This window comes from Montipora foliosa, chromosome 12, assembly GCF_036669935.1.
Source record: "Montipora foliosa isolate CH-2021 chromosome 12, ASM3666993v2, whole genome shotgun sequence".
Classification (NCBI taxonomy): domain Eukaryota; kingdom Metazoa; phylum Cnidaria; class Anthozoa; order Scleractinia; family Acroporidae; genus Montipora; species Montipora foliosa.
In genome coordinates, this window is record NC_090880.1 from 37,360,186 (window position 1) to 37,377,522 (window position 17,337).

The 17,337-nt window shown below is 39.1% G+C and overlaps 2 protein-coding genes and 1 non-coding gene across 3 annotated transcripts in view; 2 read left to right on the top strand and 1 right to left on the bottom strand.

Annotated features, from left to right (window-relative positions):
* The first annotated feature begins 2,472 nt into the window (after positions 1-2,472).
* Trnas-aga (transfer RNA serine (anticodon AGA)) lies at positions 2,473-2,545 on the top strand. Its single transcript has one exon. It is a non-coding gene; the product is annotated as a tRNA-Ser (tRNA).
* Positions 2,546-3,552: 1,007 nt separating this feature from the next.
* LOC137978548 (CCAAT/enhancer-binding protein beta-like) lies at positions 3,553-4,667 on the top strand. The gene has a single exon (XM_068825532.1). The coding sequence runs from the start codon at positions 3,807-3,809 to the stop codon at positions 4,539-4,541; it is 735 nt and encodes a 244-aa protein (XP_068681633.1). The 5' UTR covers positions 3,553-3,806; the 3' UTR covers positions 4,542-4,667.
* Positions 4,044-17,337, bottom strand: part of LOC137978541 (WASH complex subunit 1-like) — a 25,933-nt gene continuing 12,639 nt past the window's right edge. Inside the window, exons 2-3 of the mRNA XM_068825519.1 lie at positions 10,708-10,961; positions 4,044-9,264 (exon numbers count right to left, since the gene is read on the bottom strand). Of these exons, the coding sequence (XP_068681620.1) occupies positions 8,885-9,264; positions 10,708-10,961 (634 nt within the window). The 3' untranslated portion in view covers positions 4,044-8,884. The remainder of the gene's footprint in view (positions 9,265-10,707; positions 10,962-17,337) is intronic.

The window sequence follows — 17,337 nt, forward strand, 5'->3', positions numbered from 1 at the left end:
CACGTGGACATGCAGTGGAATGAAGGTACTGGTAGGAAGGCTTTATTTCTCAAGAATATTATTATTCCTTGGGTTTGAAACTCGCTCACTATGATTGGGGTGCTTGTGATTCACTTGGTAAATTGAAGACCCAAGCCAATTTCATTGAAGGAATGAACAAAACTTGCAATTAGTTATGCCAATAATAAGTGAGTCAATAGTTAGAAACTTATATGTATGGAATCTGTATTTTGTAGTTTTATTTCTTCAGCTAATTGGCTTTTGTAATCTGAAAAAGATCCCCTTGTCATACAAATAGAGCTTGTTGTCATAATTTGAAGCAAAAATAATAAATTTTTGTACCCCATTCAACATACATAATCTTTCTAACAAAAGGTCTAAAATATCCGAATGTCAGAACAACTTAAACAATTCCACTCAATTGAAATTTTTTTTGTTTGAATCGCTCAACATTTATCAGTTTGAACCACTCGCTGCAATTCAAACTGATGAAAGTTGAGCAATTCAAATGAAACATTTTTCAATGGAGTGAAATTTCTACAGAGTTTCCTTGTAATACCAACTTTATTCATTCAATATAATGAAAGGGAGAGATACCAGTGGTTTTTCCTATACGAGGGTATTCACCCGGAAGTTATTGATTTAGATTCGATTTTGAAGAGGGAGGAAAACCAGAGTACACGCAGAAAAACCCTCGCAGTCAGATTGAGATCAACTGAAACTCAGCCCACATACGACCTCAAGGCCAGGGTTGAACCTGGGTCGCAGAGGTGGGAGGCATGGTTGATAACCACTGAGCCACCCTGACTCCCCACCCTGACTTCTTTATCACATTCTAGTTTTTATTGTTGGTTCTATGCAGTCGTTTGTGTGATTATGATAGTAGTTTGTTATCAAAGGCTTCCTACTAGGGTTCTCCAATTGTATAGAGTCCAAATGTTAGTGGTTTCTTTCTTTCACTTAAATTGCGTTGTTAAATGTACTGCATACATTAATGCACTGTATATAATATAACACTTAGTCAAACATTTCAAATAATGCCGTTCAAAATTATGCCTCAGAAATTAAGAATGATCCCTTCAAGAGATCATGCTCTTGGCTTTGAGATCATCTTGTAAAACCCTGATGAAGAAGACATGCAGTGAGTGCCCTTGCAAATATTGGCTCAAGACAACATATTACTTCCATTTTTAATCATCCTTGCTCTTTCTTACTTTAGGTTTTTATAATTTTACTTTAATTCTTGACTGATTTACTAATTTGCTAACCACTGCTTCAATAATAACAGTAATAAGTAAAGGTAAGAACATGATTTCAAGTGCAATTTGGAATAAATAATTAAGCAAAAGTAACTTTTTACCATAACTGAGGAATTTCTCTCACGCTTATTGGCTAAATTTTATCATCAATAAGAGTACAGACACGTAAAATAATTTGTAATTTATGATTATGGAGGATTTGCCAGACTTTAAAGGGGCTATATCGCGCAAAATGATTTAATTACATAACACCCAAAATGGCCAAAAAGTAGAATGAAACATTGCAATAACCACTTAAAACTGCTGAACAACATAAAAGAAATACAGCAAAAGGAAAGAGAAGCATCAACAAGATTGAAACAGTTTGCATTTGGGTAATCTTGAAAAAGATTGGCCCGCCATTTTTCAAGCTATGACAAATTGCCAGGATAAAGATCATTTTTGCTCAGAATCATCTTGTTTGTGATGAAACGAAAAATTTCATCGGTAAAGGAATTCAACATTACCATTTTCAAGTTTTAAACTTGTAATTAACTAAAAATTCCCCTAAACACCCTAAAATAATGTAACATTGCCCCTTTAACCGGTTTGATTTTAGTTTTGCAGACTTAAGTTGAAACAAAGCCATGAACATTTTTTATTGCCAGGAGGGTTTTTTGATCGCATTTTGATTCTTGAACTGATTTTTTAATTTATGCAAGTTGGTGGCATGATTGTCAAATTTCGAGCCAATGAAATTTTATCAGTACGGTTGTTAGTAGTAGCCAATGAGCATACGAGAAAAGTTATTGATGATAAATAACTGTGCCAGTTTGAATCACTGCACACATTTCAGTGTTTGGATACCGGCATATTATCTCTCTTCATTTAACCTGGGAAATTCAACCCAAGTTAAAATATAATTTCATCATCAATATGAGGACAAACATAAAAACTGGCTTCAATTTGTTAATTTTCAAAGACAAACAAAAGCTTATTTATTCCAAATTGCACAAGAAAAATCATGCAATTACTTATGCAAAATTTTCACCTTTATTACACCAATTTCACTTTTCTGATCTTTGTTTGGGATAATATTATTGACATTCTCTCTGCCAATCAACATGCTGAAATTTTGCCATGTATATTATTATAACAGAAATGATAATCAATGATGAAATGGTATATGAAATGAACCATTAGAACCCACAAATGACCAGCTCCCAACGTCAGTGGCTTCATAGCTCAGTTGGTTAGAGCGTCGCACCAGAATCGCGAGGTCACGGGTTCAAACCCCGTTGAAGTCCTGAATTTTTCAGGCTTCTCTACGCAATTGCAAACATTGCTCTCATAACTGCGAAGATCATAGCTTCACTTGAGAAATGATAATGTTGATGGTCTTTATTGAACAATATGTGGCAGCAAAATGAGACAGTTTTCTTGTCAAAGACTATATTACATTACACTAGTTTATTACCAATAAATTATTACTAATTTAAAAAAAAACGAATTGAGCAAAAATTTTGATATTATCTAAAAAGTAAAAGATTGCATAAAATTACTTTAAACCAGGAACTGTTTTAAGGAAGCTATTTTTTAAAAAGTTCAAAGAATATCTTAGGATAGGAAGTATAAAATTATGACCTTGACCCCATAAGCCCTTGGGATATTTCTGATGAGGTAGAAAATCGGCAAAACGTGCTTGGGTCATCCCAAAGTTTTATCAATGCATGGACTGTATCATATTATCCATTGTTGAGAAACTACAAGTTACAAAGCCATACTAAATTAATCACTTTTTGTTTATTTATCTATCGTAATCAGATATTCAGCATTAAATGTCGCCTCCACACATCAATAGCATGGCTAAATAAAATACTGTAAGCTCACTTAAGCTTCACTATAGAGTACTACAGAATGGGCGTACAGTGTTTGCCGTCCATTAACATTGTAATCGTCGAACTAGCTTCAGTCAGAAAAAATAAAAACACAACACCTACGAGTTTCAAGTATTCCTTTTCTCATCTGGCCGTGTGGAATCAGACAGTTGCTTCAATATTGACATTCTTTGACGAAGAACGCCCCCGCGGTATCTTGCAGTTTTGTGAGGGCTATAGGCTCAATAGAGCGGCTAAAGGCAAAAGGATATTGTGAAACAACGTTATTAAGCAAGCAGAAGTTTCCTGTTTTCGCAATTTATCGCTTACATCATAATCACATGATGAAGACCGTAAAAAACCGGACTGAAGTAAAACATGGAGGTGACCATTAGCAACTATTGTCTTAAATTGACCAATCAGGTTTCGACTGATTCTGTTATGTCTAAATTTGGCAGAAGGCCGCCCTAAAATGCTTCGTCTGCCTCTCTTTCGTCCTCTTCCCAACCGCAACGATTCGGAAGCGTCGTCGTAAACGTTAGGGTGTAAACCCGACCATTTTTTAAAGAATTTTACCGGACAAGTCGCCAAAATACCTCCCTTAAAGGAACTAGATTTCCCCCTCCCTATCTTAGACGGACTGGACTTGAAGCAAGAGCCAGAACCATGTGTATATACACCATGTACGCCAATGGATGTGCTCGATCTCTACGACTCTGCCGAATGGTCAGCAGCGAGTTCTCCCAGCTCTGAACTGTTCGATGATGTTGACCTGAGCTCTGCTTCTGATCTGGACGAGAACTGCACCTATCTGAACGACATCTCGATTGACTTTGCATCTTATCTGGATCCTGCCACCTTGAATACCAGGCCCGAAGATTTAACCAAGTATTTAGCCCCCAAGAAGGATAACAGGAGTAGAGAAGTAGTGCAACCGTATTTATCCAAGGTAGACCAAGGATTCGTTCCTTCTAAAGTAGTACCTAAACCTAATCCCCATAAACCGGCTGTGACGTACAAATCAACGACTCTGGCGAAAGACCTCGAGCACAAGTCAAGCAGGCTGCCCTCCATCGCTTCGCAGCTGAAGGCACCGAAATCTCGCCGAGGTTCATCCTCCATCAAGAAAATGGCGATGGAGAAAGGAAGCGAGGAATATCGCTTAAAACGGGAACGCAACAACATTGCTGTCCGCAAAAGCCGATTCAAGAGCAAACAGAAATATGCGGAGACCCAAAGCAAAGTTGATGAGCTACAAGAGGAGAATGCCCGCCTACAATCCAAGGTGGATTTTCTCACTAAAGAGCTCAACGTTCTCCGAAGCCTGTTTTCAAACACTGGAGCTTACAAGGATCCAGTTGTAAATGCTGCTCTCTTGTCGCATGGCATACCGACTCCCCATCATGGTCTTGTCGCCTCTCGTTAGATTAGATCCTAACGATTGGAACTGTTTTTTTACTGATTGTGGACGTTAAAAAAAACTGTAGATCTCTGAAAGTTTTGATTATTCGTGTAACACCGCAGCCGAATATTAAAATACAGATTGATCACATTGGATGTGTGTGGTGTTCATGTTAACTGTGACAGGTATTTTTATATTACTATGCACAATGTTATATTGGTTCTCTGTTGATAAATGTCGTTTTTTAGAACCATTCTTAGAGATCTTAAATTTACCGCAAAAGGCGACATTTGCCAACACTTAATGGGAACCATTGTCGTCGTAGCTTAAGATGAAGATGTTCTCATTTCGACACAGTGTTTCAAACTCGTTTACTTGTTTTGAGACTTAAGTCGGCTGGTTTGCATTCTACGACTTCAAGCGCTATTATATTAACTTCTTTGTTCGGAAAATCTACTGCTGAACCGCTCTTGAGTCGATCAACACACACATACTGGAAAGGGCTTGTTTCTACAGACCAAGTTTATTTCAAGCTGTTACGGAAATGGCGTTCGTTCGATGAGCTAAAACGCAAAAAGGAAATTAAAATTTTTTAAGTTCATTAATGCCTGATAGTGATTCAGTTTTGAAGAAAATTACACTTTCAGTTTTTTCATAATGTCTACTATCCCTTTTCAGGGAAGAAGCTGTTTTTTGGCAAATGTCACGGGTGGCAATGTCTCCTGTTCAGCCTTGTCACGTTTCCTCTGTAGTGAAGGCAGTTGCATTGGACCACTGACATTCCAAACGTTTTTCTTGAATTGGTTATTAATAAACTAAGCTTGAATAAATTTTGTTTTGAACAACAGTATAAACATGGCACAAAACATTAACGAAAGGTAAAAGGGTGAAATTTATTCCATTTTCATTCAAGCTCTTGAATGCTCTCAGAGCTGACATCAAGAAGAATTTGCCTTGTCTCACAATAACTGCGACCTTTATTAAACTGCCATCAAATATGAATATCCTAACCCTAATAACATTTCGAAACTACCAAACACTATAGAGAAGTTGTTTTTGTAACCGAGAGTGGCTACCTGACTATTCACTCGAAAATTTTGAGAGCTGCATCTGAGACAGTCATGCTGTGAAAATGCAGCTCATCTGCTGTGCTACATGAAAGTCTTTGGTTGTCAGTTTTGCATTCGTGATAAAATTTAAATTAATGGTCCTGAGGGTACAGTTTTGTTTTCCCAGGAATCCTTCATCTGGGGAAAACATTAGGACTTAAAGAAAAAAAAAAGTAACTAGTTTCCTAAGGGACCAGGCATCAAGTGCTTTGCTTTGATATATATTATATAGTGCTGTTTTATCCTGCATGTGCAACAACTGTAGTATTTTTATTCTAGTTGGGATTCATTTGAATTTGATCAGGGGCACGTGACCAAGAATCAGGGTTTACCTCGGTGTAAAAACCTGTGAAACTTTTTCTTTGTTTTGTTAGCTCGTGGTAGGGTTAGGTTATTGTTTGATGTGTTTTTGCTCTTTTGTTTTCCTTTGTGTTACGTCATCTGTGAGTTTCACAGGTTTTTACACAGAGGATGAGCCAAGAATCAACCAATCACAGTGCTTGTTTTGTTGAGTGAAAGTCCAGGTGTAACTTACAATGACATTATTTTGCCTACCTCATCAACAACAACTAGATAATCAACTGCCAAGCCTCCACAAGTCTTGTATAGCTCAGATTTTGAGCACCTTAACTGGAAATCACGGGGCCATAAGCACAACTTCTGCGTGGAACAATGATATTTTGCAAGTGTCCCCAAGTCAATGCCAAAAATACCAGTAATAGTCTCTTAACAGAGATGTGTGAAGAGTTGCACTCAAAGTACACTTTCTTTCACAAAAAAACTGAAGTGAAAATGTTGACAGTCGTGAAAAAGTTGAGCAGACACATTTCCAAATAATTTTGAACAAAAAGGAAATTTAGTGATTCTCTTTTTTCTTTCATACATTATCCTGACTAAAGAGGAGTGTGTTGAAGCAGATGTTTTGCCTTGTATTCCCAAATGGGAAATGACCTCTGGTAACAATGGACTGTTTTTTTATTGCTATTTGTAGCTCCAAGTTCATCACCTATGCAACTGTCTACATTTTAGGTACAACTTTCAGGGCATAGAAGCCTTCCGTAGCCATGTTTGTAACTCAAAATTACATTTCCATCTCATGAAAGGTGCAGTGATACATGATAGACTACTAATAGTGTCTGAACACGTGCTAGTTTTGCTGTGATTGCTGATGAGGCCTGATTATGGACCACATAATGCCCGCACTTCTCACAGGGAAGTGTGGGCCAGGTTTCAGGGAACGTTGCACAAAATCTCATCCGTAAGTAATTGTGGAAGCAAAACTATTTTGAGGGGTTAAGGACTAGGTGTAACAGAAAGACAGCTGAAAATGTGAAAGAAGGTATGAGCCTTTACCTGAGTCTGAGAGCATGCTAGCCAGAAAAAAAATTAACTTGGGGCATTGGAATGTTGCTTGATGCAATTTTTGGAGATTTCCTCAAAGGAATTATGGCACTCCTACCTCTGCAATCATGTGTGGGCTGAGTTTTGTTTGATCTCAACCTAACTTGGGGTTTTCCTCTGAGTATTCTACAGATACCACACAGCTCTTTGCAACCTTTAAACTCACTGCACTGGCTTAGGATGCAGTTCTATTGAGTTTTTGATTAGGCTTGTTGTTTCCGTCATAATTATATTATTTTCTGGATCAACCAGGAGAGCCTTTGAAATAGAATAATTCATGATAGCCCACATTTTAGAGACAAACCATTGTTAACAATAATAAAAATAATTGACTATCATTTTAATACAAGGCTAAGAATTCTCTAAAAAGTAAAAAACCTGAACGTTTTCAGCGTTAAGCCATCTTCAGGGTATTTGACTGTTACAATCATGCGGACCGATTCTTAGATATTCTTGTTCATTTCTTACTGAGTGACATCATAAAAATAATTATTATTGTTAGCTATGGTTTGGGCGTCTATTGTTTATTTCCATATGTGGTGATTTCGACTGACATGAATCACACATCTTGAAATAGGTGCATACACAGCCATATTCCGCTTTTCCTCCCTCAACAAAATCGACTCCAAGCACATTACAACTGGCTATGGTGCTGTGGTCCAGAAATTATACATGGACTTCATCTGGGCTCACTGCCAAGGGTGCCTTATATAGGGCTTCCAATCTGATCTTGTTGACTGAAGTGCTCGTAAATTAGTCCCCAGATAGCCTGTGAATGCAGACGTACGTGCCGGAAAGATATCTGCGTTTGCAGCCTAGTCCCCAGACAACCATAAAGAGGATTAAGCGTGCAAAATAATAAATTATAAATCGTTATTATAACACTTACAGGCTCTTTACAACCCTTAGCTTGGATTGGTATAGGACAGAGATTGTTCAAATGTGTATGTTTTTCACCGGCCAGAAAGTCCGTACAGGGAAATACCTGCATGTGACCGAGGGCCAAGGCTGCAGGCCAAGGGCACAGTTTTTCCCTATACGAACCAACCAAGGCCAGTGAATAACCTGTTTATTTTTTTCCCTAAAAAGACGTGCTGGCTGGGAACCATTGCTAAGGCTGGCCTGTGATGCTTATTATCAAAAGAGAAGTATCAGGCAATACTGCAATGATCGGTTGATTCTCTTCACAATATTATTTTATTAGTTTGTAAAGCAACACTGCTTACTTTTAAAAACATTTAAAAGGCTTCAAAAAAATCTATTTTTGGTCCTAACACTGGTTCATCACTTAAGCTCACACAACCAGGGCTTGGATTCCTCTCAGGATGGTGGGCAAGATAAAAAAAATTCTGCCTGCTCCCAGAGCCAATCAGATTGCAGGATTCGCAGAATGCTGCCGGATTGCATATTGAGAAAAAGTAATAAGGGTTATGGACATGAAAGTCCATGAAAGTCATTTATGTCCACCAACTTCAGAACCAATTCTGAGACAAACCCTGAAAGCTTCTTTCTGTACACAGAAAAGACAGTGTTCTGTGACATGCATCTACATGAAGTGACAAGATGTATTTCATAAGACCAGTAACTGGGTTCATTTGCATTCCTAACGAAAAGCTAAGGTAATCTTAAGTATCATGGCTAAGTGGAAGCCACATCACTATCTTTCAGCAGCAATTTTTACTTGGTAAAAATATTGTACTATTATTATTACATTGATTATGATTTCAACAAGATGTGATATTTTACATAATTATGTCTGGTCGACTGTGTTAATCATAGCTTCAGGAGACAACGCTTCCACATATTCTGGAATTGATATTGGCCAAAATCCCTGGATTATTAACTAAATTCTATGTTTCAGTCCCAGTCATCACTTCCTGCAGAGAGTGTCAACTCCGACCGGTCATTTTTTGGTGGTGCAGGAATCATGGCTGAAACTTTGTCCATGGCAGAACCTGTGCCTGGTGGTGCATTAGAAGAACCTGCATCCCCTTTGGACCCGGAAATACCCTTGCGACGCATGGATAACTTGGCAAAAAGGTCGCCCATCAGGTCCCCACCACCTCCGCCACTCACAGCAGACTGCTCTTTCTCTGCTTTTTTCTTCAGCTTTCTTTCCTTGACGCTGCGTAATTTGGCATTGCCCTTGCCTCCTGCTTTGCGAATAGACTCCATCAGTGATGCACGGCCATCTGAAGCAACTGCATCTGGAACATCACTTGGCAGAGCTCCAGTGTCTTGAAGTTCACAGTTTTTAAGTGGGAAAAGTAACATCAGAATTAGTATGTAACCATGAATGCTGCTAAATGCAAAAATTGACAACATTTGTCACATAGATTTTACCAGTTATTCAGGCAAAAAAAGTATAGGATTAATACCTGAACTTGCTTAACCTATTGACCCCTAGGAGTGAGATTTCACAGACTTTACTGTCTAACATCAGACGATTTTACTCGTCAACTGGCGGTGTCCTAGGGCGTTTGAGGGTCGATGGGTTAATATAATTTTTTATCATCAATTTTCAACCACTGACCAAAAAGGCTTTAAACACAAGATTACCTGTCATCTTTATGCTTAACAATCTGTAACCACAACTGCAATTTCATTTCGTAATAAATTACATCACATTTAGTTCTCATGTTGTTGAGGCAAACCTATTCACTTATTTTTACATTTCTTTCACTTTTCAACCCAACAACCAAGTGAACAAAATTTATTTTTAAGTGCCCCAGTGACCAAAAAATCCATTCTTATTTTTTTTGGATGTCAAAACTAGGTATGTTAACCACACACTAAGCTACCAAAGTTTTAAGCCTTGATTTCAAAAGCACACCTGTTTATTTTAACTGGACTTTTCCTATTTAATGGTCCGCCATTACTCACTTTAAGTTATTGAGAGAGCTGGTTCGAGGAGAAAATAACATCAAAAGCTCACTAGTTTAAGAATGTAATGCCTGTGTACGGCACAGAATTAATATGCAGCACAGGAGTTTTGGGCTTTCAGACTTTTAAACTCGCGTTTTTGTATATTATAATAAGCTGCATTCACACGCTAAAATTTTAAGCTAGTGAGCCTTTGATGTCATTTTTCCCTGGATCCAACCTTCTGAGGTCCAATCAGCCAGTTTTGAACGTGAGCAATAACGGGCCATGAAATTCAAAACATACTCTCAAAGTAAATGGCCTTTGGATAAAAATCAAAGTTCAAAATTTGCCAGTCAGGTATTATGCAAACACACTTTCAAAATGTGAAGAAAAAAAGGAAGTGATTGTTTTTATCACAAGGGCACTTTAACGGCATTGGAAAAGATACATAAACAAAAAGACCAACAGCGCTACACTGATTTGAGGTCTGGTCAACAGGTTACAGGTAAAAGCAAAAGCAAAGCAAAGAAAAGCAACCATATTTAACGTCGATAACTCGTAAAAGTAATTCAACTGACAAACCTGAGGTCGACGGTGCACTCACTTTACTCCCCCTCTCCATCAGTGCTCCGTTTTACGGGTATTTAAAGCTACTTAGCTACACGGAAAGGAAAGAAGTCGAAACAAGGATGCGAGATCCGGGAATCGAACTCAGGACCTCTTGCACCAAGGCCGCGCACTAACCGACTGTGCCATCCTTGTCCCATAGAGAGATAAGACAAGGGCAATGATAAATGACAAGGGTTGTCACTCACCTGTGGATCCATTTGCTGATGGGGCAGGAGGAGGTACTGCCTCAGGTTCTGGAGGAGGTGGTGGTGGTGGTGGGGGTGGAGGTGGTGGACCACCAGGTCCAGAAGGAGGGGGAGGAGGAGGAGGGGCTGGACCAGAAGATGGTGGGGGAGGAGGTGGGACTCCTTCTGTCCTTGGTAGTTCTTCCACAACCTCAGGTAAGTCAGGTATGTTGGAACCGGGAAGTGATGGTGCTATTGAAGGACCCAGGTCAGCACTGTAGATGAAATTCATTTAAGATTTATGAGGTTGACAGCCAACAAAAACACACTATTCATGTGTGTACGTAACCAGTACACAGTGTTCATACATATGCAGGTCATCTATGTGGATTTCCAATGACTTGCAAAGGGCTTCAGATCGTAATAAACCGTACTGATCATAAGTTAATTTTGTATCGATCCCTAAAATGTATACAGTATATGGTAAGCAAAAGAAGCCAGCTACCAGAAATGCCTCCTACTATTCAACTACCCTAACTAACGATACAAATCAAGTTATTCCACCATTAAGAATAACCAATTCATCAATGATGGAAAGGTATAGCCCGTGGGAATTATATATAGAAGGAAGTTGCCTGGCAAACGGCTGAAAGGACAACTGAAAATAAGATTGTAAGCACACACCTAGCTCTCCAATGAATTCTAGTAGCTCAATGGGCAAAGTAATGTATGCATGGTATGTTACTAAGCATGCTATATAATGCGTCGAGTCAGCCCGAACGGATATTGTTCGAGAGATGTTAACATTGTAAACACTTGACATTAACTTGGTGACAAGGATGTCAGTGGAATAAGGGACAGAATGGCGATCAGCATTGACTACATGTATGTACATACATCATGTACAGTTTCCGGAATTCGATATTCGCAGGGACCCAGAAACAGTTTACGCTCGCTTCGTTAAATGTGCCCAGCAGTTCAAGAATAACCACTTGAAAGCATACAACATTATGGACAAGGCACAAAAACGATTGCTTTTCTTAGACTCAATAGGCAAAGCTACTCTGGACATATTCGAACAACTTAGCAACACAGGAACAGACTTGGACAGAGCCGTTAATGCACTACGAGACAAGTTCAAGGAATCTCAGAACCGGCTGTACAACATACGCAAATTTCACTGCATCAAACAAGGAAAGGACGAAACTTGGGATTCGTTCATCTTGAAGCTTAGAGTGAAAGGCAAGCATTGTGACTTCCTGGCGGGTTGGTTGGATACCAAGATACTAATGGCCATGATCGAGAGCAGAAATCCAATAGAGTGAGAAGAAAGCTACTACAAGACCAGCTAACACTAGCAGAAGCACTCAAATATGCCAGAGGTTTCGTAAGCGCGGATCAACACGCCACAAAAGTGGAGAACCAAACCCCAGCGGACGTCACCGTTAAACAAGAAGTGGATGGAACAGGCAAAAAATCATGTTTTAATTGCGGGAAACAGTGGCCGCACCAAGGGGGACCAAGAAAATGTCTGGCTTTCGGCAAGCGGTGTATGCGATTTGGGAAAAGGAAACACTTCGTGAATTATTGTAAAAGTAAACAAGAAATTAAAGCCATGAAAGATTAGCATATGAAGGTGAACAAAAATCTGAAACGTCGCCCGAGAGCAGCAACAAGTCCACGTGCACATTGGAAACGGTTAACCCCATGGGAACCTCGGATAAAAGGTCCCTAAGAAAAGTACTAATTAAATTAATGGCGACCTTTCAAAGATACGGCCTGGAAGAGAAAGTTATGATAAAAAAAACAAGATGCACTCACCGAGTCCAAGACCGAAATGAAGGTGGTCACATGGCAGCTCACAAAGGGAGATACCCAGACCACATTGTTGCTGAGTTATGAGGATGGAAAGGACCTGGGAATGATACTTGTGAGCAATGCAATTTCAAAGGGACTCAAACAATCGGAAGACGCGAACCACGTCAAAGAACTTTTGGAAGAGTACAAAGATCGATTTGAAGGAATTGGGAAGCTAACAGACATTCAGGTTGATTTAAATGTTGACCCTGAATTTAAACCTGTCGCACAGCCACCACGCTGACAACCATTTAGTGTATGGGAGAAAATGGAAAAAGAAATACAACACCTTCTGGACCAAGATATCATTGAAAAAGTTAACCAGCCAGCGGTATGGGTATCGCTGCCAGTGGTCACTCCCCAAGGCTGCTGCCTAAGAAAATTTTAAAGGGGCCCTCAGAGCTAAACGCTGAGAACTTAGGAGCCCAACATATGAAGTGAAAGGTGTTGCTGTGAAAAATTAAGGAGCCCAGAGCTATTCTTTGGGAGCCCCAGGCTACCGGGCTCCTGTTAGGCAACAGCCTTGCTCCCAACAAGATTAGAGCCAGATTCGCCTGACGGTAGATGTGTGTGTGGCAAACCAAGCAATACCCCGCAGGCACACCCAGCAGCCCACGATAGATGACAATGTCAACGAGCTAAGTGGGTTGACTGTGTTCTCACACTTGGACATGCCCAGGGGATACCACCAACTAGAGGTCAAGGGGAGTTAGAGAAATGTAACGACCTTCTTGACGCAACGTTGGTTTATGCCGATACAAGAGGCTGAACTATGGTACGAGGTCAGCCGCTGAGATATTCCAGGAGACCATCAGACAGGAGTTGACACAAGACCTCAAAGGGGTCTTCAACATTAGCGATGACATCATTGTGCATGGGTATGACACAAAGGAACATGATGCAAACCTGGAGGCCCTCCTAAAGAAAAGTCGCGGAAAGAATGTCATGTTCAACAAAGGAAAATGTGAATTCAACAAAGAACGCATGGTCTATTATGGCTTGATGTTCTCAAAGAAGGGAGTATCCCCAGACCCTTGCAAGGTACAGGCTATCAAGGAGGCGGGCCACTTGAGGAATGCAGAGGAACTTAATTCGTTTCTGTGCGCAGTCAGGTATAGCTCACGGTTTATGGAAGCCAGAAAGTATCAGAAAGTGGTCTGCAAACTCGGATAATTACTAAGTGGAAAATTTGAATGGATACAAGAGCACACAGAAGCATTTGAAGAACTGAAGAACATGCTCAGTAGTGACATGGCACAAGCCTACTTGGATCCCCAAGTGGAACACGAACTCCACGTGAACAGGTGTCTGATGGGACTGGTAGCCACTCTCACACAGAGGAAGCTTGAAGAACAAACGTGGCAAGTTGTGCAGTATGCTATTTGAGGCCTTACAGACACAGAAAAATGGTATAGCCAGATCAAACTAGAAGCCTTAGCGGGTGATTTTGGTTGCAAAAAGTATCGCCTGTTCCTGTATGGGATACCGTTTAAGATGGTGACGGACCACAAACCTCTAGAAATTGCCTTCAACAAGCCCACACATGCAATGTCCATCCGGGTGCAGAGGATCGTAAACAGGATGTTGGATTACGACTTTGTCGTGGAGTACTGGTCCAGAAAGGAAAACATATTGGATTACACATCACAACACCCTACGCCACTTCAGACGTGTACCAAGCTTGAACTCAAAACTACCAAGGAAGTGAAACGCTATATGAACTATGTTGTAACATGCAACACACCCAACCCAGTCACTAAGGAGCAAGTGCAGAGAGCCACTGACGAGGACACTACACTACTAACGTTAAAGGGGTGCCTCTACCAAGGCTGGATTGACACAAAGGCTGAGAACTTACAGGCGTACAAGCTCGACATTAAACTTTCACCTGCTGCCAAGCAACTTGCTTTCTATATACGAGAATAACCAACTGTAGATTCCTAACCTGTAATCATGCCTTTATCTACTATTGAAATCTTAATCAGATCTCATCCTAGTTTTTTCACCTCCTCAAACAAATTGGTGCCTCATTGTAGGTCACAAAAGCTTAGTATAACTAAATGAATTAATCAAGGCAGTTTTGAAACATTTTTTAGAACCTTTGGTGGAGTCAGAATTTAGCTAACAAAAAGTACGATTTATGAGATTAAGGGGGTAATCATATGGGGCGCTGTTTGTAAAAAAATTATTTAAAACAAATTTGTGATATCTTTTCCTTATTTAGAAATAATGAAAGCTGCCCGAAAATATATTTATAAATAAGATGCAAAACTTGTCGCATGATATGTAAATTATTGATAAATAATGAAGTTTACCTAGAGTGAAACCCATTATTTATAAATAATGAAATTTTACCTCGCTGAGTATGGGGTTTCTGAGATACTTATTTATATAACACGAAATTTGGTCAAAGTAATTTTTTTACAAATAATGACTTTCACCTCCGGAAGCAAAGTCTTACTTATAAATAATGACTTTATAGAGATAATGACATTATTGAAATAATGATTTTTGCGTCTGGGAACAAAGTCAAAGTCAAAGTCACAAAGTCACAAAGTCAAAGTCATCTCGCGGAAACCATATAACGTTGTTTCAAAGGGATTGACAGTTGGCGGAACGATATAAATTGCCTCTTGCTATATCAGAAGCCGTCTCTCATGCCATCAGTGATGCCTTAGAAAGTGCCTTGTCTCAGACAAGTAAATAAATATTTTAGAGACAGACTGATTTATAAATAATTGAAGTTGTGTAATTCATTATTTATATATAATTCATTTCGCGATCAAAATTATTTATAAATCAGAATGTGCCTCACACAATTATTTACATATCATGCAACCAGTTTTGCATCTTATTTATAAATAAATTTTCAGGCAGTTTTAATTATTTCTAAATAGGATGTCACAAATTTGTTCTAAATAATTTTTTTTACAAACGGTGCCCCATGTAATCACAGATGCCAGCTCATCTGTGGAGTATCATGATTGTTGCTGGTTCCTAAAATGGGACCTGGGTGCATTTTGGAACAGGATTCACATCCTAGTAGAGCATTTTCACATGATTTTGTGGCAGCCATGTTGGTGCTCTAAACAAAGAAATAATTGCCTTTTTGGTAACTGACATTGATTATGTAGAGGAACTTAAGACTGAGTTCATGAGAGGACCAGGCAGGTGTGATACAAGCCATCACACCGATTTCAATGAAACTTAGCCACAATGAAGGATACACCGAAAAATCCTTGAAGACAGAGTGGGCTGGCTTTGGGACTTTTCTCAAGGTATTTAGACCACCCCCCCTGGTTTTGGGGCCAAAATCCTAAAAATTTAACCAAAATCAGCATAAAAATCAGAAAGACCTCCAGACCACACAATACAATCAATTTTATTATCATTTTCCCTGAACGAAGAATGGTCCTTCAGTAGCTTACCAAAACAGTTTCAAATTATTCAGAGTGACAGGTGTCAAGCAACAGATGTCAACACCCATCCATGTCACGAAAGATTTTCCTAAGATGAAATTTAGGCCATCTTTTGATCCAAATATAGTAAAAGTTCAAGCTTCTTTCGGAAACCAACTTATATTACGAGTATCATCCATCCTTGCTCCGACAAGAGCGAGAATAAAATTTTTGGCATCTGTTCTTTTATGGTGTCAACAGCCGTTGAACGAACACGAACAGCGACCATGTCTAACAGAAAGAGATCGACAAATAAAAGAAAATAACCCTTTACAGGATTAGTTCCTAAACGTAATTTTAAGGTTAACAGTACTTAAGGTGTCTATTTATTTTATTTACGGCAAATAAAGGTAATTGAAGAAGGCAACGAAAACTGAAATATATCTCATACGAAATTGCAATAACGCTTAAAATATCCGATGTCACAACATGAATACCGAATAAAAAACTGTCATAACTAATTTGTTAATCAAAAAGTTGCTTGTACGAATTTACCTGGTCACTATCATCTTGTTTGGGTTGTTTTCAAAACCGTGCGTGCTGAACAGCTATAGTCAATGATAAACACTGTGGTTTAAATTTGTTATTGTGTGATGTAGGGACATGTAATCCACTCTCTACTTTGCTCTCCGCCAAAGAATAAACATCAGTCCTTTTTCGCATTCGGTGCTGAAATTATAATTTGCCTTGGTGAATAGATTCCCGAGCTAAACAGAAATGATTAATAAATGATATTGCAACCTTGCACAAGTAACCAACGCAGGCATGAAGTTCGAGAGTACAGGTAAACGCGAGCCCAAGGTGTTGGTCAGCGGTAGTTATGAATGTCACGCAACAAAAGCTAATTTCTGAAGGCTAAGAAAGTGAAATGTTGTGAACGTTCAAGCCTGTGCGGTACATCATATTTTAGCTATTGGCCGAAGCATCTCACGCAACTTTTAACGGCTCTTAACCTTGTGTACCAATATTTTACACAAATATAGCCGCCGAAAATCAACAAGTACAAGTGGAATTCACTTTGCCATGAAAACGCTTTCTTTTTTTTTCATGAATTGGAATAAATACGCATCAACAGAATCTATACATACTAGAAACCTTTAAATTGTTCAAACGTCTAAGGAAGGGTTTTTTTTTCAACCAGAGAGCAACTGTCTTGGTGTCACGCAAGGTGAAAATTTGAAAGTTCAAATGATGCTGTATTTTCAAATCGAAAGACGCTACGGGCACTAAAACTTTTTCGAAATGTTCAATTCTAGACTACCTTCAAGGTAGTGTAGGAAAAAAATTAAGGGAATCTCGCGACTGTGTTTTAAACAAGGCAAGCGTTTTTCCTTTT